Source organism: Amphiura filiformis, chromosome 1, assembly GCF_039555335.1.
Source record: "Amphiura filiformis chromosome 1, Afil_fr2py, whole genome shotgun sequence".
Taxonomy (NCBI): domain Eukaryota; kingdom Metazoa; phylum Echinodermata; class Ophiuroidea; order Amphilepidida; family Amphiuridae; genus Amphiura; species Amphiura filiformis.
The window spans coordinates 79,684,815-79,710,810 of record NC_092628.1 but is presented as its reverse complement, the minus strand read 5'-3'; the positions used below and the strand labels follow the sequence as shown (position 1 = coordinate 79,710,810).

General features: G+C 38.2%; 1 protein-coding gene across 1 annotated transcript in view; it reads left to right on the top strand.

Moving 5' to 3' along the window:
• The first annotated feature begins 4,142 nt into the window (after positions 1-4,142).
• The window catches only part of LOC140163339 (uncharacterized), a 52,256-nt gene continuing 30,402 nt past the window's right edge, over positions 4,143-25,996 (top strand). The window contains exons 1-6 of the mRNA XM_072186741.1: positions 4,143-4,293; positions 6,257-6,482; positions 9,194-9,248; positions 9,734-10,007; positions 10,800-11,228; positions 23,691-23,987. Of these exons, the coding sequence (XP_072042842.1) occupies positions 4,143-4,293; positions 6,257-6,482; positions 9,194-9,248; positions 9,734-10,007; positions 10,800-11,228; positions 23,691-23,987 (1,432 nt within the window). The remainder of the gene's footprint in view (positions 4,294-6,256; positions 6,483-9,193; positions 9,249-9,733; positions 10,008-10,799; positions 11,229-23,690; positions 23,988-25,996) is intronic.

Genomic DNA, 25,996 nt, shown 5'->3' with positions numbered 1-25,996 from the left:
ACACGCAGGACTGACGAGTGGATCCCTCATGTCTTTTAGCATAATTTATAAAGCTGTGATGGATATCGCTTTTCACGTCAGTTCATTCTGACAGAGATTTCAGGTTACGTTGCAATATATTCAACACCCATCATCCTGTCACATGCTTTCCGCGGGATCCGCAGCAACCATATGAAAAACGAAAGACTGAAGAAATTCGCTACCGCCCGGATCATATTTGGGATATACTAATTATGGAACAAAACGAAAAATTCGACCTGAACGTCCTATAAACGAAGTGCTTTAAGTAGGAGGCTCGATCCCCCTCACAGCACAGTAAAGTTAGATGGATATTAGAAATTGGACATTCAAAGTATATGATGCTCGTTCCAGATGGATTGGATGCTAGTAAATAAGATTACTCATTCTGTCTGTCGGTGTGTCTGTCTGTTTGAGGTAGAGGGCGCTGAATATTTAAAATGGAGCTTATATGAGAAATTTTCATTTCTCTGTAAAAAGGACAAAATACTGAATAACAGTTGGAATTTATAAGAGGTAGAGGGCGTTGAATATTCAAAATGGAGCTAAAATGGGAAATTTTCAATTCTTTGCGAAAATCAAAAATAATGAGTCCTATAACATCACAATGTTTTTAGCTTTACATGTACAAGGACGGAGTATTGAATAATATTTGAAATTTACAAGAATTTTGCCCGTGCACTTTGTGAGGTAGAGGGCGCTGAATATTCAAAATGGGGCTAATATGAGAAATTTACATTTCACTTTCAGATTTGCACCATTTCAAGTGTTCCGCGCCCTCTATCTCAAAATGTGCACGAGCAAAGGTCTTGAAAGTTTCCCAAGTTAATCAACACTCCTTGCTTGTAAGCTAAATGTTGAAAAATTGATATGTTAGGGGCTGTGCAATAATTATGAGCCCTGGGGGAGGGTAAAATTGGGGGGGGCAAGCAATTTTTGGCGAGCCAAGAGGGGGGCGGGCCAGTGATTTTTGGCACACATTCATGGGACGCCTTTTAAATAAAACGTTCTAAAAAGGCTTAGGAAAACAGTACAGAAAACGCTTTAATATGCAAATTTTCCTGCTCGCTGCCCTCGCAACATATATCTCAGGTAGACCATTTAAGGTTTACAAATTGGTATCCCAAAAATTTGGCATGTGTAAAGGGAGGCAAAGAATTTTTGGCGGGCCGAGAGGGGGGCAAGCGATTTTTGGCAGGCCGAGGGGAAATTTTACCCCCCCCCCCCCCGGCGCATAATTATTTTACAACCCCTTGTAGGATTCACTATTGTGCTATATGGAAGGAAAAGTTTGTTTGTTTTTCAAATTTGCACCATTTCAAGAGTGCAGCGCCCTTTATCTCAAAAATTTATTCTACACTCATATATATTAGTATAGAGTCTGTTAAGGTGGAATATCCAATCTGTCTAAAGTGAATATCTAATATCTGCATCCATATATCATGACAATAATTAAACCTTTGCTGACCAAGGATTTGCATTAATCCTACATAATTATATCCAATATTCGTCTGCGTCCCTCACAGCGTCACCACCAGGTCAATAATTACATTTGTACAAACGGAATCAAGCGCTAAATTACAAATAAACTCAATTAATAAGATAAAAATCACCTGCTAGAGATGTCTTTCCCATTCCATTTAAAAGAATCGTTATCCTATTGACCAGGATAATTGAAGCTTGCACTCTCTCACTGTGTTTATAGAATTAGTCACAGACCACACATAGTTTAATTCATACAATACATACAAGTCTAACAAGAGCTTATGATTTGAAAAGACCGTCACTTGAGATTTTATTCATAACATGTTGCAGCGTTAAACTATTTTTGCTATTTATTCCTAGCTATAGGCCTAATGAAAAATGTGTTGTAATGGTGCTGCTTTTCCATTGATATGATGTGTGATTATAATCTCAAATCATAGAAAATATCCTTTTATTTTTGGTCTGTGTTAAAACCTATTGAAAGAATATGGTAATCTCTTAATCTTATCAGTGGATTGAACTGCCAGTCAGTGGATTGAAAACAAAAACTGAAAAACTGACCAACAATCAGTTAAAGAGGATAATGAGCATGCGCAGATCGTAAAAATGAGTAATATCATATGATATATGGGCCTCATGGAAGAACAGAGGATACCTTAAAACAGTTAAAACATCCACTGAATGAGTTACCCAGGCAAAAGAGGAAATAAAACAAACAAACAAACAAACGCTTAATTCGTAGTGGCAATGAAGCGTACCTTTTTATCGTACACGGGCGTGATAGCCTGGGTCGCTCGGCCTATCTCGAACAAAATCCTCATGCGTTGCTGTGCTAACACACCCCAAAAAATTTGCATCTACTAACCCTCCCACCTCCCCCCTTCCCTCCCAGTGTAAAATTTAATATTGACCAGGTTAACACAAAATTTTACCTTTGGCCAAAAATAATGTAAAATTGAAAAGGAGTTAGGAAAATACAAAAAAAAAATCAAACTATGTTAGCCCCAAATGAAGGTAACGTTTGGTAGTTGACGCGCGAAGCATTATCGGTATATAGCACTATAGCACATCATGCAGTTATTGTTAACTACATGTATGCACACAACACAGGGGCACTCACAATAGGCAATTGAACCCTACTGGTAGCGCTGTGTTGTAGCTATACGGGTTGAACTAGTTAGTATCATATATCAAAAAGTATAAAAGCTATGATTTTAGTACTTTCTCTATATTTCAATTACTTATTCTTTTCCAAATATCTGAATCTTCAACCCAGTACAAGCTTTAATAACAGGGGAACATACATTTTTATTAAAAAGAAATCCTACCATCTATCCAAACTCGCCGTGTATTCCAATGCACATTTTACTTCACCGGGCAGCCATTTCTTGATCGTATTTTGAAGATTGGTTGCAATTTCTCTCAATCAATTATGGCTTATTCTCTACATGTCAATCTTTAAATAATTGGCATAGTCCTTATAATAACGGTCGTCCGCCTTGATGAGTAAATGACAGCAAACAGCTGCAAACCAGTGAAATATATCCCAAAACTCGGTCAGTGGAGATACGCTCGTTCATGTCAATAGAGTCATTATCGATAATGGATTAGTCGTCCGTAGCGGACAATTCGGTCGCTCATTGGATCAATATTATCAGGTGGTAATAAATTTGCATTGGACAATAGATTACTATATAATGGTTTAGTACTGCATATATCGGTTTAATCTTCAATAAGCGGGTTTATGGCTGGAAAGGTCACGGTGAATTCGCTGTGGACGTAAGTGCACTATGCGTATAGTTTCTACTACTATCTTGGCTACGAATACCATCACGCAGGGTCAGAATTTTAAAATGCTCCGATTTCTTTAAAAAAAATATACTAGTAGTCTTAAATTGTTCATCTTGCCACTAGGATTAAAGAAAGTATAGTTTGCACTGGCTACCGTCTACCGTGTTTCCTTTACCGCGAGTTTAGAGTTTTAACCCAGAGTTTAAAAGGGTGGTTTCGTTCGATTGGAGCCGGTTTCCATTGTTCCAGAGTTTTGATTTCATCCCTTACGGAGGAAACGTAATTGATGACATGCTGATGATTATGATTAAGAGGAGGAGGAGGAGGAGGTGGTGGTGGTGGTGGTGGTGGTGGTGGTGGTGGTGGTAGTGGTGGTGGTGGTGGTGGTGGTCGAGGAGGAGGAGGATCGGAGAAACTATTGATGCCGATATCTTATATACCTCCTTATGTACAATTTATTGCATTTTGTTATCTTTAAATTCTCAGCAACAACTTCAGAACGGTTAGACAGCTTCAGCGATAGCAGCGATTGGCAGCCTTATCTACCATGTTTCTTCGAGGAAACCCTGCTTCTACATGAACAGACTATCACGCGGGATGAAGTATGTAAGATTTGTACGTGTATCAAAGGCGAAATTGAGTGTGAAAATGATCCTAAATGTGATTGTATTTACAATGAAAAGACGTCGATTGAAAACGGACACACGATTCAGCTGGACGATAAGTGTACATCATGTTCATGTGACCACGGAGAAGTTTCGTGTTTCGATCGTTGCTCAAGTTCGTCTGCAAGTCTTCAGTCTTCGTCAGCGTCAGGACTATTAAGTTGTTCGTATAGAGGTACAATCATGTTACATGGTGGGAATTTAATCATAGATGCATGTACAACTTGCGAATGTGACAACAGTACAGTCAAATGCAACATCAAATCTTGTGCACCAGCATTTTGTGAAGAACCAATAGTAGATCCGAATGAGTGCTGTAACCTCTGTCCATATTGTAAGTTTACGCTAGTTTAGAAAATATGTTTGCAAAAATTTTAGATTTTGGTGAAATTTTGGGTAATTTTAGTCTCCATAAAAGAAAGAAGAAATAAACCCCGACCGACCGACCCTACTTGACATGTCCATCCGCCCGCAGACCGGGTTTTTTTTCGTTGCCTTTAGGGATGTGGAATGAGCGTTTGGACAGTATTTTTTGTGGGAGATGAGAGCGCACCAGAGATATCGAATTGCATTCCGAATACGAAGGAAGTCCTTCTGATATCAAATAATTTTCATTTTTTGAAATTCGCGATACAACACAAATTTTATGACTAATTATTAAAATTTGATATTTTTGATATATAACAGTCCTCGAAGTAAACTTTAAAAATCTAATGATATGTACTTAAAGCGTGTGTAGCTAGGAGGAAAAGCCGACGATCAATTGAATATTTTGACCTTTCATATTGAAGATATACATTTTTTTCTTCAATACGAAAGGTCAACATTTTCAAACAAATGTTTTGAAAAAATGAAAAAACCTTCCCTAGACTTTGATGTACTCTAACGGATAGTGCAAAAAGTTTACCCTTTGCTTGCATATTTTTCGAGTTATCTTGTCACAAAAATCGCGCAATATTGTCAAAAGTGAACTCTGAGAAATCGACGTTATAGTAAAAAAATGTCAAAATTATGCACAAAACGTCCTTAAATTTTAAAACGGTAAGACTTTCACACTTGTAAAAGCTGTATCTGGCGCATGGTCTAAATATGCATCTTTTTTTTTTTTGAATCTATAATCTCTGCTTTCAGTGCGCCAAAATTCAAAAGAATTAAAAAATCTAAGTGGCATTTTGACTGCAAATTTTGTTTTGTTTACACCACATTTGCTGGCGTTAACAACATACCGAATGCGCCTTGACTGCGTTGGACATACGCGCAGAGTTGCGCCGCGTCACGCGACGCGAATCGCGCGCGTAATCACAATATTTCGCATTCGCGCATTTCTGACTCATTATTTCCCGCCAATTTACTAAGCTGTCTTGAGCCATGTGACTTTTTAGAGTTGAAAAGAGTGAAATAAATCAAGCAAAAATACGAATAAATATTAGCAAGTTGTATTTTATCAGTTTCAAGTGAAAGAATACATCTTAGTGTTGATAAATATCAAAAAATCTCAAATTCGGTCGTGGACGAATGTGTCTTCCATTACTCTGGCCTTAAAGTGCCCTCCGAAGCACTAAGCAAGTAGAGTAAAATGCCTTGCTCAAGGACACAAGGAGCCAGTCGAGCTCAAGTGGACCCACTCAGATTTCGAACCCGCGACTCTTGTATTCACAGTCCAACGCCTTAACCGCTCGGAGGTATAGGACACTTTCTTTAGAACGTCGTTAGGAGTCAAAACATTTTTCAACAAATTTTTTTTAAACTAGTAACTACTATACCATTCACAGTATGTCTATTACGTTACAACAACACAATTTCGTAACACATTAATCTGTTATGTGGCTCTCACAATTAGCCGACAATCACACATACCTTTGACTACATTTGCCGACAGTCACATGGTTTTGCCGACAGCAGTCACATTTTGCCGACAAAATTGTGTATTGGGGGTGTCACCCCCATACCCCCCCCCTCTAGCGACGGCCCTGTTAATATGCAAACCGTTAACTAATTTTAACCTCTTCATCTATCACCTATTATATATAGATGCATTTTTTTTTTTTCATTTGCTTTTTCAAATTAACTGTGAATGATCGTACCACTTTAGAATAAGATCGCGTTCTGAAGTTTTAAAAATATGTGTCCAATAACAAACACGGTCTAAAGGTCAATTTGGACACAACTGCCCAGTCTCAATACAACCAAAATCTTGTTGCAAAGTCCGCCTTTTTTAACATACAAGTTTCTCAGTCGTCAACCCAGTCAAGAAAATGGTCAGGATTTAACCACAGACACTTATTTTACCTCCCTAGATGTACCGGTGTGGCAGGTGGACCCATCAAATATTGACATCGTCAGAGAAGGTGTCGTCAACGACTTGATCATCGATCTCAACCTTAAGATCAATGAGAGGGGCCAGGGAGTTGAAGGGGAAGGTCTATGGAAAGTCAGCATGTGGGGCAGTGCCAAAATGGATGGTTCCGGTGATCGTATTGGTTATGTAGAGCAGGTAAGGAAGATGATGAGCGAATGGTTCAGGTTAAGATTCAGCTCCTTTACTTTTCCTTCCAATAAAAGCCACAATATGCAATTTCAGTCAAATTTTCATTTTGTTATCCTTTTCCAAAATTATAACAATATTTATAACAACTTTTCTGGTCATTATAAGGCAAAATATGAGGTGAAACAAAAACAAAACATGCTTTCTTCACCGCTTAACTGTGGTGTCCTTTGTGAGATTTAAGTCTTACCAATACGTTAATTGCTCTGTTGTTCTACATGTAAGGACTATATAGAATAATTATGTCAATTCCAATTAGGTCTAAGTCTGGACATGTAAAAACATTACAAATATGCCACAAAATCAGGTTTGAAAAAATATAACCAAATTAATTCTAAACGATCATACATTATGGCTTTGAAAAATGTAAGATCACACAGATCAGTCCCTGAAACAAATCCAGCTTCACGTATTAAATATGTACATGTTTCGGAGACAATTTTTTTCTCTTTGTTGACCTGATGTTTAATGAGTATTGCGAAATAATGAATATTTACGGTTTTGCTACAATTGCAATCACGGACAGACAAGATCAGTGTCTGATGCTTTGAACGTGCTTGGTGATACTGCAACATGATGGCGCCAATGCATTTTGCTATAGCACTAGGCGGTTACCCATATTTGGCGGGGCATAATTAGCATTTGCTCCATAGTATACAACAATCTCTATTTCATGCCAAACATTATGGAATAATATTAAGAACAACTGACAGGAAGGTTTTCTAGTCAATTAAATCCGAAATAATGAGGTTAAATGGAAGACAACTGACATATTAGCTGCTGGAGTGTTTAGGGGGATTTAATGTAGGCATTCATAATGTATTTGTTGTCTTTCAACATGTTCAACGCAACAAGTTTTCAATTGGTATATGTATTTGCTTGACAAAACCAGTAAGTTTTTACTTACTCTAATATTTCGCCTTACTCGTCGGAGGACTTCATCAGATGTAAAAACATCTGATCCACTTTCCCGAGAAACTGACTTCCGGTCGTGAGTGGCCTTATCTCAAGTCTTCAATAGTGGGTCATATACGTGACTTAGGAGTGGCTTCCTCGTGGTATTTGTCCCTCCCCCCTCTTTCTGATTTGCATCAGGGGGGCAGGGTGGCCGCCCCCCCCCGTTCGTCATGGCCGTCGGTTCATGTAAGGCCGTCGGTAGACGGAAGGCGTTGGTGAAAAAAAAAATGGGTTAACAAGACTATTTTTTACCCAAGGTGACAGAAAAAAGGGGAGAATTATATAAAAAAAATGATGAAAAATTGTGACTTTTACATAACATTTTGTGTTTCTATTTTTTATTTTATTTTTTTTTTGCTCTTCACTTTTTCAAACCATGCAAACAATTTTTTGGTCAACAATCACAACTTCCGTCGGCAAAAAATATTTCCGTCGGTACATTTACAAGTTGTGCCCCCTCGGTTCCAAAATCCTGGCTACGCCACTGATTTCCATCGCTTCCCGTACTTCTCTGGACCTTCTGACATGGTCCTTATTTAGGTCCGGTTCTGTGGCTTAGATGTAAACTGCTCAAATAAAGAAAGTCCGCAGTCATGTAACCCGTCCTACACCAACATCTGATCGTGTTATGAACATTTAATTGATAAAGTCGTGTGCAGAATCTTGTTAGCTCCAACTTGATACCAAATTTGCCACCAAAAACTCTAAATTCAGAGAGATTGAGACCAGTATATGAAATTTGGTGCATTTTCAAAAGTTGCAAATTAAAAATGGACCACGCGGAGCTATAGAGGTGAATGGCACAGCGCGACCATTGATAAAGCCCGAAACAACCGCTAGGTCATATCGATCGCATCGAGCCCTAGTATTCATCAGTAAAGCACTGTAGCAATCCATGCGTTTTAAATTAACAATTGAATAAAGCGCGCACTTGGGATAGTCGACATGGGTTCATCGTGGGCAAGCAAGCTTGACCACATTGCCACGCTAAGCAATTTAGACCGCGTTATCGTTTTGATTTGCAACTTTTCAAAATGCACCAAATGCCATAAACTGGTATCAGTCTTTGTCACTTTTGAGTGTTTGGTATCAAATTTGGTATCAAATTAGAGCTAACAAGATTCTGCACACAACCGTATCAATCAAATTTTCATAACAAGATCAGGTTTTGGTGTAGGACGGGTTACATGACTGCGGACTTTCTTTATTTGAGCAGTTTATATTGCCTCCTTTACGCCTCTTTCGAACCATCTACTTTCAGTGTCTATAATTTTCACATTCTGCCTTGAAACTATATCGTCTATGGACACCCAGAGGGGAGGTGTCACTTTTGTGTTCAGTAAGTCTTGGTCGAAGGGGGCGAGCGGTTTTGCGAACATAGTTGGACGTGCAGTCTGAACACCTTGATGGTATAGATTGCACCTGAGCGGTCTTCTTTCTTGGGTTTGTCCTTTGGTGCAACTAACATGCTGCGAATGGTATTAGTTGGGCGTACATGGACCACAACACCAGACTTTCGAATTTTTCTGCTCAAAGGTTCTGTTATGTTACCCCCTGAACATATGGTAAGGTTATGTGTCCTTTGGGTGGTGCAGTATCCTTGCGTGCGTTAGATTTAGGATCCACTCTGCGACTTTTTGGGGTACTCTATGCCCATTTGGTGTAGCCGTAGACAGAAAGAGCGCGTTTAACATGATGGAGTTCTGTATTAAGCGTATCTTGATCTGAGCAGATGGTCTTTGCCCGATGGGTTAATGTTCTTATTACACCGAGTTTATGTTCCAAAGGTTGGTGGCTTGTGAAATCCAAATACTGGTCGGTGTGGGTGGGTTTTCTGTATACACCGAAGGACAAACAGCCGTTAGGATTTTTGGTGATCATTGTGTCCAGCATGGGAATACAGTTATCACTCTATTCTTCCACGGTGAAATTGATAGCATCATGCACCGAGTTGATGTGCTTAGTAAAATCTTGAACAGCTGTTTTCTTGATCACCACCATCGTATCGTCTATGCATCTCCCCCAGAACCTGGTGGGTTCCTGAACGAACTTAATCACGAATGAGGAATGAGGAATAATAATTTGAAATGTTAATAAAGTAAATGTATGTTTTCCTTACCATGCTTACTGCATATCCAAGATGGCCTCCAAGGGCTTTTGGTTTGATGCAGTGAGCAAGGAGTGGGATTTGTCTGTCGGCAAAATGCTTCTTGAGCGAAGGAGGCATTCTGCCAAAATAAAAATTGATCATATTGTATTGATTTCTTTACAGGTGCTAACAGATTCACAATCCGCACAAAGAGTTTACAGACCACCCATTTTTGGTGGCTGGGCGTTTACAATCCCAGGCATAGATTACTCTATGGATAGTCAAGGTGCCACTTGTCCAGAAATGGTGTATCTGTGCGTTGAATTTGGTAAAGGAGATGACCCCGCACCAGAATATCCGCAACTGCCATTTGATGTGGAGGGTGTAGAGAGTGCGACCGATGCCACCTCTAACCCACAGCATGTAATCGGCTGTGAAAGATTCCCAAAATGTGAAGGTATGCTGCATGCTTCTTTGACCCTATATTGCCTTTATTTCCAGTATCATTAACAGTAAGGCATACACGTTTCCCGTTTAACTCAAGTTTGGTAGTGGTGTAGGTGCAATGCTTATTTCGTTGGTCATATCTTCCATAGGGGTGCATAGACTTCACCTGGAATAGCACAACTGCAGAAAATGCTAGCGGAACATGCATCAACACAATTTGCTACCGTGTTCATCTTGATGGGGCAAATGCCTGTAAAATATCGTAGCCATATAACACTTCAATCTCACATGTAAGATTGTTTTTACGCAAATTGTGATGCAAGCTAAATGTTTCTCAAATTGTTGCCATGCCTTGAATATACTTAATATTAAAAGCTTAGACCAACACTTTCACACCATGTAAAGACCAGTCCACAAGTTTCAACATAATCTGTGAAAGGACTTACATTACATAATTACAAAGGTTCTTGGTAGCCATTTTGTTTGACACAAGTGGTCCAAATTATCTATAATTTCTTCATTGGTGCATTTGGTCACGGCTAATTATCTCATCGGGAAAGAGGAGCAGCGTAACACACTAGTTTTAAGGACTTTGCAAGAGGTCATGGGGTAAAATCTCCAAAAAAAGTCAATTCGGCTCTCCCAGTGGCTCATATGGAAAAGGCATGGCAGATGACGACCCATTATAAAAGACCTCGTTACAATTACAATAATCAGGGTAATAAGCCCTATTGTTGGATACACTAACCTGTCCTGTAAAAATGAAATTTGAATTTAATGTAATTATTACTTAATTTGTCAGGTGTAACTGTCAGTGGTTTACAAGTAGGCTACAGCTCCACTAATTTAACAGCTGGTAAGAAAGATCCCGTCCGTATCGACGCCACCGCTTCTTTCACCGATGGCAGCATTGATCTTAGCGGAAGTGGGCTCTGGAGATTGGCTATGTACGGCAGTACAAATGAAGAGGGAACCGGCGAGCAGTTTCAGCGTGTTGAGAACGCCCTTTCAAGCTCTCAGCAGGGTTTGTCGCTTACAGGAGCCCAAGATATCACTTACAACAACGCTGAAGGTGAAATTGATGTTGTCGCCATTGGTTGTAACGAGTACAAGTTTATCTGCTTCGACTACATGCAAGGAGAGAGTCCTAGACCAGCGTACACATTTAGAACCCTACAACAGGCTGACCCTACCAAGTATACCGTGTGTATTCCTAAGGATTGCGAGGCTGGTAGGTATAATGGCTATTCCAGTTCAAATACATACGTCCCTTATGGGAGATGTGATAATCTGCACAGGGAGTAGGACTTTCAAATGGTGTTACCCGAATGGGTAAATCCATTTGAAATATACACCCCTGGTGTGTGGGAGATTAAGTCTGTATGGGTTTCAACTGGAATAGCCCAATGTGTAACAAAGTAGGATAATGACTGGGATTGGAGGCTCGCGATAGAAAAAAATATCAGTTCGGCTCAAAATTGAAATAATCATGTGAATTGAGATTCTAACCACAAACATGAAATTACAAATTCAATTGTTTCCCCAATAGACGAAGAGATAACATCTTAGCATCACCCGATAATGAGGACCGATTGTTCCGTGAAATGCGACAGGCGCTACGCACGTACGCGTATTTTTACGGTATTTCGCGTTAACGCGAAGACACGTAAAGCGCTATCGCGTGTACGCGAAGGCACGCAACGCTGGCGTGATTATTACACACGACACAAGCGAATGATTGGCCCTCATGAATATGCGTGAATTCACAACATACAATGTACTACGGGGATTTTGACTGTTGATACATCCGTAGTAGTCTGTGGATGACCCAATATACTCGTAGCTCAATATTGATATAAAATTGGATGGTTTGAACCCAATGCACAAATTTATTGGTCGAGCTATGAGTTTTCAAATATTGGACGAGACGTAGTCGAGTCCAATATTTGAAAACTCATAGCGAGACCAATAAATTTTGCATTGGGTGAAAAAAAACCATCCAATTTTATCATTATTATGTTTTCAGAATCTTTATTAAAAATACAAAATGCAAATTTTTTTTCATGATTTTTTTTTTTTTTGGGGGAGGGGTCAAAATCAACTGATCTTATATGCCTAGAGCAAAAAAAAAAAAATTGGAAAAAAAAAAAATTGTTAGCCCTACTTCCGGAATTCCATAAGCTTCCGTAACACTTACATCAATGGGGATCCATTTCACCAAAATTTATGACGATTTGTAGCGCTTCGTAAGTCTCAAAATCCATCGTAACTATATAACGTATTGTAAAATACATTTCACTAAAATTATTTACTAATCTGCACTTCCCAGAGATTGCCTACCAACACTAGAGGGAAAAAATGGGAAAAAAATTCCTATGTCTCATGAAGTTACGTACTCGTTCCGAGTCGTTCGTAAGTTGCGAAATGATATAATTGAATTATGATGGTTAAAAATATGAAGTAATAAAGTGTTTATAATGATATTTGATAGGCAATAAACAGAGTGGAAGCCTGCAGCCAGTGCAAGAGCCAAGGCAACAGTGCACTTGGGGGTCAGTCCATATGATATCAAGGAGGTCCCCACCTGACCCCCTCAGATTTGCTTTATATTTTAGTCATATGTTGTACCTGTAAAAATATTAAAACCTGCAAATTTGAGGTCTGTAGCTCTTACGGATTTTCTGTGGTAGCCATTTAAAGTTGGAGTATGGGGGTCTAATTATGGGGGTCCATCTTTGGGAGTCTGTGACTTCTTTACAAAAAGAGAGAGAGGTCTGAAACCTTGTATACACACTAACTGCATGCCCAATTTGTCAAAAAGTAAAAAAAAAAAAATTCTGTAATTGCGCGTTGTGTCACGGGATCATTAAATATGCAAGGAAAAATGTAATGTTTTGTAAACTGGCAAGTTTAGCCCCCCTAAATTCACATTTTTTGTCAGATTAATTATTTTTTATTGTCACTGATGCTAAATATAGGTTAAATACAATACATATCCAAAAAATTGAGGTCACAACTCATTTACATTTCGAACAGCGCCCTCACGAAGATGAAATTTATTGCAAATTCAACATTTTCAGGCGGTCCAAAGTCGATGTGGTCCACCTTCAAAATTTATAAAACATTTTTTATATGACTACTAGTCTTAAATTACAACTTTGCAAAGTCCCAGTAATTGTCTAGGTTGACTTCATATAAAATGACAAGCCCAAAGTTGACCATTTTCTTATGATTGCATGTACTGCAAATGTGCAGAATTTGGAAGACTTAAAGTCAAATTGGCCCCAACATTGAAAATAAAATGGAAATTGAAGTAAATAGGCCCAATAACTACGCGTCTAGTCATTTATTTTCAATATTGTGGCCATTTTGACTTTTAAACCTTCCGAATTCTGCACCTTTGCAGAACATACAATCATAAGAAAATGGTCAACTTTGGGCTTGTCGTTTTATATGAAGTCAACCTATAAAATTACTGGGATTGAGCAAAGTTGTACTTTAAGACTAGTACTATAAAAGTGATGTTTTCTGAATTTTGAAGGTTGACCACATTGACTTTGGGCCCCCTGAAAATGTTGAATTTGCAACGTAAATTTCATCTTTGCGAGGGCGCTGTTCGAAATGTAAATAAATTGTCACCTCTATGTCTTATATATGCATTGTATTTGTCCTATATATCGCATCAGTGACAACAAAAAACAATTATTCTGACAAAAAATGTAAATTTATAGGGGGGCTAATCTTGCCAGTATACAAAACATTACATTTTTTTGCATATTTAATGACCCCGTGACACAACGCGCAATTACAGACATTTTTTTTTTTTTTACTTTTGACAAATTAGGCATACAATTAGTGTGTATACAAAGTTTCAGACCTCTCTCTCTTTTTATTAGGAAGGTACAGGCTCCCAAAGATGAAATTTATTCAAAGGGCAACTTTTTGGTCCAAATTTATATTCCCCTACTCCAACTTTAAATGGCTGCCACAGAAAATCTGTATATTGAAAATAAAATGGAAATAAAAGTAAATAGGGCCAATAACTACGCATCTAATCATTTATTTTCAATATTGTGGCCAATTTGACTTTTAAGCCTTCCAAATTCGGCACATTTGCAGTACATGCAATCATAAGAAAATGGTCAACTTTGGACTTGTCGTTTTATATGAAGTCAACCTAGACAATTACTGGGACTTTGCAAAGTTGTAATTTAAGACTAGTAGTCATATAAAAAAAATGTTTTATAAATTTTGAAGGTTGACCACATCGACTTTGGACCCCCTGAAAATGTTGAATTTGCAATAAATTTCATCTTCGTGAGGGCGCTGTTTGAAATGTAAATGAGTTGTGACCTCAATTTTTTGGATATGTATTGTATTTAACCTATATTTAGCATCAGTGACAACAAAAAATAATTAATATGACAAAAAATGTCAATTTAGGGGGGCTAAACTTGCCAGTTTACAAAACATGACATTTTTTTTTCATATTTAATGACCCCGTGACACAACGCGCAATTACAGAATTTTTTTTTTTACTTTTGACAAATTGGGCATGCAGTTAGTGTGTATACAAGGTTTCAGACCTCTCTCTTTTTGTAAAGAAGTCACAGACTCCCAAAGATGACATTTATTTAAAGGGCAACTTTTGAGTCCAAATTTAGACCCCATACTCCAACTTTAAATGGCTGCCACAGAAAATCCGTAAGAGCTACAGACCTCAAATTTGCAGGTTTTTAATATTTTTACAGGTACAACATATGACTAAAATATAAAGCAAATCTGAGGGGGTCAGGTGGGGACCTCCTTGATATCATATGGACTGACCCTTGGGTGGACTACTATTAGTAGTACTATTAGTATATTTGCCGATTTCATAAGCTTATCTAAAACCCTACCGTGTCTGTGCTAACATCATTCACACCTTGCAGAGTCTTAAATTAGTTCAAAAAGTGATATTTGGCACTTGGCAGGTATAAATCCTCTGGTTTGGTCAGAAAATTTGATAATTGTTGATGTCTGGGCGTGTGAGATTGCCGAATTCTGCAGCTTTTACGTAGTGGTTTAGCACCGGTTTTTGCTAGTTTTTTGTACTTTCCACAGATATTTCAACAAACCACATTAATTTCTACATTTCTTACCAGCTGAAACATGCATTTAGTACACCACAACGTTGATTTTCAAGCCTAGAATCATGAAATTAAACATCTCTTTCTGCGTCCGTAGAAAATCAAATTCTCCCGGTTTGACAGCAAAATAAACAAAATTGAGTTCATGAATGAATAGTCTCATTCAGTGCGTTTATGTTCGCTAGTCTCACATACGGTCGTTGCTGTTTGCAATGCGTTAAAATTGGCGGCAAAATCGGCGATTTTAAAAATCACGGGGGATTGGGATCCAGGTGGCGCTAAAATTGGATTCGAAATGCATCCAATATGCTATTTTCTTGACGTTTTAAACTGTGTGGAGAGGTATACGAAGCAAGATTCTGAAAACATAATAATGAACTATATAGAGCTTCCTGGAGAAAACTTATAAATAGTGTGTATGGGGGTGAGTGTGTACATGAACCCGTATACCGTATATATGATACGCTTACATAGCTGATTTACAGAAAATAAATATTCAACAGTAATAGTGAAAAACTCTAAATCATTTAATGTTAATTTCATTTCTCAGATAGCCATAATTCTACTACATTGACCAGGACGACCACGAGCCCTCTTCTGTTAAGTTCAATTCTACATTTTACACCTGTTGACAGTATGTAGTCATTTTATTCTTCTTTTCTGTGATTTTCTTGTGACGGAAACTTTTTGGGGCAGCTATTGTAAAGACCCTATGTAACGACATTTAAATGGGGATTCCTGGGGTGTGTAGGGCACCGCTGTCATCATTAATGACATTATATATTTCAAGCTTAATTTGCATATTTACAGGGGTAAAGACTTGCAAACTGTCTATTTACTAAACGGAAAAATCATAACTGAGATGAAGAACATGAATGGATATTTTTTAATCATGAAACAAATGAACAACACTAATATAATTAATGATTTTGTCACAATAATTAGCGCCCTCAATTTCTGCAATATTATTGTGAGAATAGGAAAATTAGTATAATATGTAAATGTTGAACGATTCAGCATCATAAATAACGCACTATTATCCTTACCTAAGACGAAGGTAATTTCAAATTAAATATTGTGACAACAAAACAGCGATGCGGGGATTGTGAGAGGATATAGGCATATATGATATAGGGGTGCGTGCCTTGTATGTCAGTGCATTTCAAATTTCCATCTGCGCGTGGCATAAAATATACCACTGATTAAAGGACCATTTAGTGATTTGCTCATCCGGAACATCGTAAAAACTATCAAAATTCAGATTTTGGTAACTTTGTCATTGTCATAGATGTGCTAACATGGCCTGCGAGTGGTTCAGCCGAAAGACGTGTATTTAAGACAAAATAAGACATTTTACACGAATCTGTAATTTAGATCTAAATTTATTGCTACATGTATATTTGAATGGGGCTTCAACTTCGTCAGTACTGCTGTTTCCTTTTTTTTTGCCAAATTAGTCATTCAAAAATACCAAATGACAATTTGAATGACTTATCCTTCACTTTTAAGCAATTTATAAACAATTTTTTATTTTTTACACTTGCGCTGGGATCACTGAATAGGTGTACGCACGTACCATAACAGGCATACACACCTCAGTCTAGCAAGGTAAAAACAAGGTCCGAACGTTTTAACAATTTTAGTGTTGAAAATCGTGGTTTTTTTTACTAGAACTTGTGAATGTGATCTCTACAAATTTGAAAAGAAAACGCGAAAATCTAGTTGATGTCTCATTTAACCCTAGAACTACTACAACGAGGAGGGTTGTACCCTCTAAGATTTTTTATCCGTCATAAAAAAAACCGCACGCGTTTACGCCCAAACGACCTAAGTTTATCGTAGATCCATCATTTGCGCTCATTTTAGTGGAATTTTTTTATCCCAGCACCTTACCCTAGGACCGGCCATCAAAGATGACTATAGAGGGGGGATTGGTGAGGCCCCAGTGGTTTTCATTTCGCTCTTGTGAAATTATTCAAAGAGCTACTGACTTTTTACTTGTTAGTTAGTTGAAATCTTTTATATTTAGAAGAACATTCGGTGAAAGTCGCATTTTTGTAGAATTTTTAGCCGAACATCAATTTTGCCAATACTTTTGTAAATAGTCAGAATTTCCCGAATTTGCACGGACTCCCTCACATTATGATATCATAGCGACATCGTGTGGGGAATGTGTGTACTTATTTTGGTATCACTGGATAGACGAGACCCAACGCAATACATTAGTACCAAATATAATGGTATATGACATTTTTAATTGAAAATTAGGGGGGTTGCAACGCCCCCCTTCGTAGTCCATGTTACAAAATATGGCTCAGTATAGTAGTTCTAGGGTTAAGACAAACTATCACCATATGCTCATTATGGTCAGGGGTTACGGGGGTTTAGGGTGAGAGTTAGGGTTAGGGTTAGGGTCAGTAACGCTAACTTTCTCAAATAGTAGACGGAAAATGTGGAGTCATGCAGAATTCTGTTGTCATTATGATATTCAAGGTTTATTTGAAAAAAATGCACTTCGCAGCCAAAGGCTGAATTACATACATTGCACATATAAAAAAACATAAATAATAAATAGCATATAAATATAAATTGACAATATCTTTAAACACTCTTCAAATGCAAATAACTTTCCTTGCTCGCTCATACAAGCTGCCACTCACATTAACACAACTGCAACACACATTCACACCCATCACACTCACCAAATATCACCAAAAAATAATTGACCTACAACTACCAAAATTAGTACTACAACAAACAATATATACAAAGAGAATGACTTTCCTCACCTCACAACCACACACCCAACACGGCACACACACCCACACACCTCCATCCAATCTTAAATTTCATAGCAACAAAATATCAAAAATCAAATATTAATCAATGCTCAAAAACACACTAAAAACTATATCTACAAGCATTTCATGAAAATGTGAATCTTGAGGCACCCATCACATGTGACATTTTTCGTTCCACATTTTAATCATGAAAGGAATTGCACTTTGAGCGTATCTTTTAGTGCGTATTTTTGGCACAGTCAGTGTGTTGGCATTACGGAGAGTCCTTCTGACTTGCTCAGATCTTAACTTTGGCAACCAACCGCGAAACTCATTTGAATTATAAAGAGTTTTGGCAAAGTCCAAACAGATTTTGTCACGACGTAATCGGAGCTCAGAAATGTCACATGTGATAAGTGCATCTTGGTAAGAAATATATTGAGAACCCATGATGATCTTACACGCCCTCTTCTGTATAATGTTGATTCTCAGTAAGACCGGGGTGCCATAGAGGCACGGCGTATTCAAGAAGAGGGCGAATAAAACCGACATATATTGTCACCAGATCATGTATGCTTAGAGCGTAACGCCTGAGTGTACTGAGCAAGAAAAGGCGTCCATTTGCACGTTTAATGATGTCATCAGTGTGGTTGTCCCACTTGAGGTTGTTAGCAATTTTTACTCCCAAGATCTTAACCACATCGGTGCTTTGTAAATGCTCGCTACCCAAACGAAGTGGGGGTAGCACTGGTGGGATTGCTACAAAGGTGACATCCATAAACATGCACTTAGACGCGTTCAAATTCATATGATTATCAGTGGCCCAATTATTAAATTTGTCCAAGTCACACTGGATGGTACTGTTCTGGCCAACAAATGTATTCTCAACCATAGTCAAGTCATCAACATATTTGAGCGCAAGTTTGTTGGTATCTTTCATTATAGCGGCATCATTTGCCAGGGCAAGAAAAAATGGTTGGGCCATCCAGAGTGCCCTGTGGGACCCCTCCCGTGAGTTCACTCCACTCAGATAATATATTATGATACCTAACGCATTGGACTCTGTTAGACAAAAAACTGCATATCCATGGTAGGACTGCGGGTCTAGCACCCATTTTTAGCAACTTTTGTATGGCAATATTATGATCTACGCGATCGAACGCTTTACTGAAATCAGTAATAATAATACGAGACATGCTTTTGGTTGATCTGCATGCTTTGTAATGTTATTCATAAGTTTGACTAAATAATGAGTTGTGGATCTCCCTTTACGGTTCCCAAATTGCCCCTCATCAATTTGCAGTTCAATGTCATTCATTAACCAGTCTGTGATGAAAGATTCTGCCACTTTGGCAAAATGATCTGTTAATGACACAGGTCTGAGTTGATTCCATATAGGTGGGTTACTCTTGGGTATGGGCACCACAATTGCACGCTTCCACTGGTCCGGTACTGATCCTTCTTGAAAAGAAGCATTAAGAATGTGGGTCAACGGCACACTGCGCTCGCAAGGGAACTCACGAATCAATTTTGCGGGTATTCCATCTGGACCCCCTGCCTTTTTCCTACCAATCTTAGAGTTTGGCACAAACTTCCCAGGGGTAAATCTCCGGGAGTTTTTCAGGAGCTGGTAAATAGGCGGGTAAATCTGACGTGTCCAAACTTTTTATATATTTACCAATTGAGACAAAATGATTGTTGATGCTGTTTGCCACCTCTTTGGTGTTGGAAGGATCAGTACCAGGTGGTGGCTTTATAAGGGGCTGTGAGATATTCTTTGTTGACATGATTCGTATCTGGCGGTACCATTCTGATGGGTTTGACTTTTTGTGTATTTCAACTTATGGCCTAAAATGTGACTCCATTTTGCATGTAATGTCTTGGGAAAGCTACATTACTTTGTCATAGCCACAAGCATATTGCATGTACGGTACCTAGACACCAATATCACCACCATCAGTCTGACAATACCTTTCAAAAAATTGTTACTCAAATTCTCTATTTTGGTCGCAATTTTGAATTTTAGAGCATAGGGCAGCCAATTTGGATCTAAATGTCCACGAACATAATAACAAGACACCAGAATCACAACCATCAACCTGAATATAAGTAATTGTGTCTACAATTGGGTAAAATTGACTTTTTGAGCATAGGGCGGCAATATTGGATTTGCCAAAAATCAGACAAAAGTGTACATTCTTGTTCTGATGAGACTCCATATATATTAGGGGCTTTGCAATAATTATGAGCCCCCCCGGGTAAATTTTTCCAACTGCTCGCCAAACATCGCTTCCCCCGCTAAAAATCGCCCCCCCCCCTCTCGTCGGCTTGCCAAAATTCTTTGCGCATATTTAAGCGTTTCCGTACTGTTTTCCTAAGCTTTTTCAGAGCGTTTTATTTAAAAGGCGCCCCATGAATGTGTGCAAAAAATCGCTTGCCCCTCTACGCTTGCCCAAAATTGCTTCCCCCCCTCCCCTTCGCCTCGCCAAAAAATTCTTGCCCCCCCCCTCCAATTTTACCCTCTCCCAGGGCTCATAATTATTGCACAGCCCCTTATTTGTACATTTGATGGGCTTTCATCACAAAAACACCATTCAATCTATCCTACATTTGGAGCAATTGTGATATTTTGGTGGCCATTTTGAAAAAGGGCGCTAAAACACCCTCCTATAGAACTGGATTTTGGCAACATGCTTTTCTTAAGGTATCTAGACCAATGGTTTGCTTTCACCACCAAATGCTCACGGGATTTCATCTTGCTCCCTCCGAACTGAAGAAATATCGTCAATCCAGAGAGCTAAACTAAGACTTTTGTGAAGCTGCAGCATTTGTTGGTCTGAAACTTCATCTAGGAAAACAGAACTCTAACCTATAATGACTTCAAATTTCTCAGTAATAACATCTTCAGAAAATGACATATATGCGTTGCTAGTGAGCTGATGGTTTAAAACAAAGTATTTTGCAAAAAGGGGTGGAATTAAACATTGGGGGAATGAATAATAAAGGGGAATTTGGCGGAGATCAGACAACGTATAATGACGCGTTATGGGCTCTCTTATGATAACTGGAATTTTTCTGGTACTTTTCTCTTTAATATTTTAACGGGGAGCCCCCACTGCCTACGCTACTGCAACTAATTTATTATCTTAATTTCATTTCTCAGAAAGCCAGATTTCGACGTTGGTCACGAGCCCTCTTCTGTTAAGTTCAAGTCTACAATCATCAAAGAAAGACTCATCAAGTCAATCACCAGGTGACAGTATTATGTACTCCTTTTCTTTTTCTTTTATGTGATGATCTGGTGTAACATCATTTAAAGCCATGTTATAACATTTTCATACAAAATGGATTAGCATTTCTTTGCCATAAAATGTTAGCTTTTACTGTCAGATATATTTATTTTTGAGCCGAACAACTAAAGAAAAGCATAGAAAATTGGAATTTACTACCAGCGCCGATGTCGCCAATACGTACCACTCCTTCGGTCGTGTTATGGTACGATCCTTTGTTGGGTAAATCACCGTCCCGCATGTCTTGTACGTACTGTGTTATGAACATCGTGTACATGCGTTCGACTAATAATTCCAATGTAATAATAAAACAACGGTTCCTGCGTTTTATTCAAAATCTAGAGTCTTGATTTTTGCAGGGTATGTTGGTTTAATAATGTAAAATATAATCATGTAAAAAAAAGAATTTAGGAAAATATTGAGGGCGTCCTCCCAGCAAATGTTATAATGGCTTTAAATGGTGATTCCTGTAGGGGCACCGCTGTTTGGTCATGGAAATATGTGTCAATATTAATTAAATTAGACCATGGAAGCTCATACATGTATGTACTAAGCTCTTGACTGGTATAATAATAATAATAATAATAATAATAATAATAATAATAATAATAATAATAATAATAATAATAATAATAATAATAATAAAAGCGACAAGGCTCATCCACTCAATTTAGAGCGTTCAAGACATTAAAACAAAAGACTGAACAAAAAGATAAAGAAAACCAGAAGCAAAATCAAGGAAAGAACTTAAGAATTAGATGAGTTTTCAACAACTTTTTAAATACAGTTACATTTTTAGCAGTTGTAATATATATATAGGCAGTTCGTTCCATAGACGTGGAGCTGCAATTGCAATGATTGAAAATGATCTGCCACCCCATGTGCGGTTGATTTTGTTTCTTGAAGAGGTTGCATGTTTCCAAATCGAAGAGTACGAGTGGGAACATAATTTGAAAGGAGTTCAGATAAATATAATGTAGCAATATCATGATTACATTTTTATACAATCAACATAAGTTTAAAAACAATTCTTTGGTTGACAGACGATTGGAAGACGATAGAGTTGGTTTGCTGGTAATCCATAGAGAAGTGCATTGTTGTTATCCAAACGAGAAGAGATGAACGAGTGAATAATTTGTTCAGTCCCAGGGGTGGTACTTAACACAAATGGATTTCGCAGCTCCGAAAGACCCCTTCCCAGCAAACACAAAAACGTTTTAAAAACGTTTTAAATAAGTTATATTTTGGCTTTTGGTTTAGGTAAAAACGTTTTAATAACATTAAAATGTCGGGTTATATAAAGGTCATGATAACGTTGTAAAACGTTTTGTATGAAAACACACTACAACAATATTTTTTTAATGTTTTCAAAAAATGTTATTGTAAACTATTTTTGCAAACATTTTTGCCAAATATTTTGTCAATACTTGATGTCAAATATTTGAACCCGGCAAACACAAAAAATGTTCCTAAAATGTTTGTTTTTAAACCTTTTAATAACATTTAAATGTCGGGTTATATGAAGGTCATGAAAACGTTTTTAAAACGTTTAATATTGCAAATATTTTGGGCAAACATTTTTCACAAAATATTTTTTCAACCCCCAAATAACATTCTGTTTAGAATGTTTTGTATCAAGTGTTCAAGGATGTTTTTGGAATGTTATTAAAACGTTTTCTGTAAAACATTTTTGTTTGCTGTGCAGTAGATTATCAAAAATGTTTTTTAAGGGTATGAAAACGTTTTATACTCTTAATATACCCTTTATATAAACCGACATTTAAACGTTTTCTGACAACCTTTTATAACCTTTTGCGAATGATGTCGAAAACGTTTTGTGTTTGCTGGGTTATTAGTTGGGTGATCTAGAGCAATTCCGTGACCGTGGAGAGCGAAGGTTCGTTTCTCAGTGGATTTGTCTTCTATGAAGGTTAATAAAAAATTTAGCGGGGTGCCCTCGCGAAAGTGTGGGCGGAATCCGTGAGAGCCCGAAATCCAAAATGGCCACTGTCGGCCATTTAAAAAATTATTTTTTCAATGGTTTGGCCTACAATGCTGTTCAGTATATGTTTTCTGAGGTTTTTGGGGTCGAGAAATTCATATCTGATGTCGATTTTATGATATGACCAACTTTTGACCTTCAAATCTAAGATGGCCGCCGATTTACAGCTCAGAAAGGTTAAATTGTCACATTTGTCATATAGCCTTCATAATAGGATCTAATTAAAGTTCTCATCATGCCAACTTGAGTGATTGTCTCTAAAAACTACCAGTGATAATGATTTGACCTATTTTTGACCTTCAAATCCAAGATGGCCGCCGATTTTCGGCTCTCCCAGTGGCTCATATGGAAAAGGCATGGCAGATGACGACCCATTATAAAAGACCTCGTTACAATTACAATAATCAGGGTAATAAGCCCTATTGTTGGATACACTACCTGTCCTGTAAAAATGAAATTTGAATTTAATGTAATTATCACTTAATTTGTCAGGTGTGACTGTCAGTGGTTTACAAGTAGGCTACAGCTCCACTAAATTAACAGCTGGTAAGAAAGATCCCGTCCGCATCTACGCCACCGCTTCTTTCACCGATGGCAGCATTGATCTTAGCGGAAGTGGGCTCTGGAGATTGGCTATGTACGGCAGTACAAATGCAGAGGGAACCGGCGAGCAGTTTCAGCGTGTGGAGAACACCCTTTCAAGCTCTCAGCAGGGTTTGTCGCTCACAGGAGCCCAAGATATCACTTACAGTAATGCTGAAGGTGAAATTGATGTTGTCGCCATTGGTTGTAACGAGTACACGTTTATCTGCTTCGACTACATGCAAGGAGAGTGTCCTAGACCAGCGTACGCATTCAGAACCCTACAGGCTGACCCTACCAAGTATACCGTGTGTATTCCTAAGGATTGCGAGGATGGTGCAGATGGTGGGTATAATGGCTATTCCAGTTCAAATACATACGCCCCTTATGGGAGATGTGATAATCTACACAGGGAGTAGGACTTTCAAATGGTGGTACCCGAATGGGTGAATCCATTTGAAATATACACCCCTGATGTGTGGGAGATTAAGTCTTCCATAGGGGGTTATGGATTTCAACTGGAATAGCTCACTGTGTAACAAAGTAGGATAATGACTGGGATTGGAAAGATCACGATAGCAGAAAAAAATATCAGTTTGACTCAAAATTGAAATAATCATGTGAATTGAGATTCTAACTACAAACATGAAATTACAAATTCAATTGTTTTAATTATTTATTTACAGAAATCACATCTTAAATGCTAGTGATGTATAGTGGCCTGATTTGAAGGCGTGCACTCAGTTTGTCCCAATTATTCAAATTAAAATAACCAAAAGGCTTGTAATTGGCTGTTGTCAAATCAAGGTCGGCAGAATGACCATAAAAGGAGATGCACAGCCCACATGAGTCGTGACATTGACAGATTCTTTCCCAACTGCCTACGCATCACCCGTGACATCTAACGAGTAGATAGAGCACCCTGCAACAGTGAGCTCACACTGCAAAGATCACTAACCAAGAACAAATGAAATGGGTTACTTAGCCACATACTTTGATTCACTCAGGATCAACAACAATCTATGCACTAGGTAGAGCCACCAAAAAGAGGTCGGCAAGCCGTGTACCCACTGAGTAAACAGCGATGCAGCGCATCTGGCTTTATCTCAAGATATCAGAATGATGACCCCATAGACGAAGAGATAACATCTTAGCATCACCCGATAATGAGGGCCGATTGTTCCATGAAATGCGACAGGCGCTACGCACGTACCCGTATTTTTACGGTCTTTCGCGTAAACGCGAAGACACGTAAAGCTCTATCACGTATACGCGAAGGCACGCAACGCTGGCGTGATTATTACACACGACACAACCGAATGATTGGCCCTCATGAATATGCGTGAATTCACAGCATACAATGCACGGGGATTTCGACTGTTGATACATCTGTAGTAGTCTGTGGATGACTCAATATACTCGTAGCTCAATATTGAACTATAGAGCTTCCTGGAGAAAACGTATAAATAGTGTATATGCGGGTGAGTGTGTACATGAACCCGTATACCGTATATATGATGCGCTTACATAGCTGATTTACAGAAAGAAGAAAAAATATAAACGTCATTTAATTTTAATTTCATTTCTCAGATAGCCATAATTCTACTACATTGACCAGAACGACCACGAGCCCTCTTCTGTTCAGCTCAGGTCCATATTCATCAAGTCAATCACCTGGTGACAGTATGTAGTCATTTAATTTTAATTTTATATGATTATCATGTGAAGGAAACTTTTTCGGGTAGTTATTGTAAAGATCCGATGTAACGACGTTTAAATGGAGATTCCTGTGAGTGTAGGAGCACCGCTGTTTGGTCATAGAAATGTGTGCCATTATTAATTATATCACTCATACATAAATTCTAGACAGTTCATTGGTTGATTACCATTTGCCATTTTTACCATCACCCTCTCCGTGTGATAGTCTTTACTATCACAGTGCTCTGCCGTAGTGCGCCTGCGCTAAGCCGCGCGCTGACTGTTGGACTCGCCGATTTAGTTATGGGGTAGACCCCAAAATGTGAAGTATATCACGGCAAAGCATGGTGTTATGTTGATGAAAAAAATGTATTTCCTACCTTAAATAGTATTTTAGTAATAGAATTTATGCATGAGTGATATAAAACAAATATTAACTGTCTTAAATTCGTGTAATGGTCGAAATATAATCACGAGGTGAAAGATGTATTGTTCCATTCCACTCGCCGTTCCGGCTC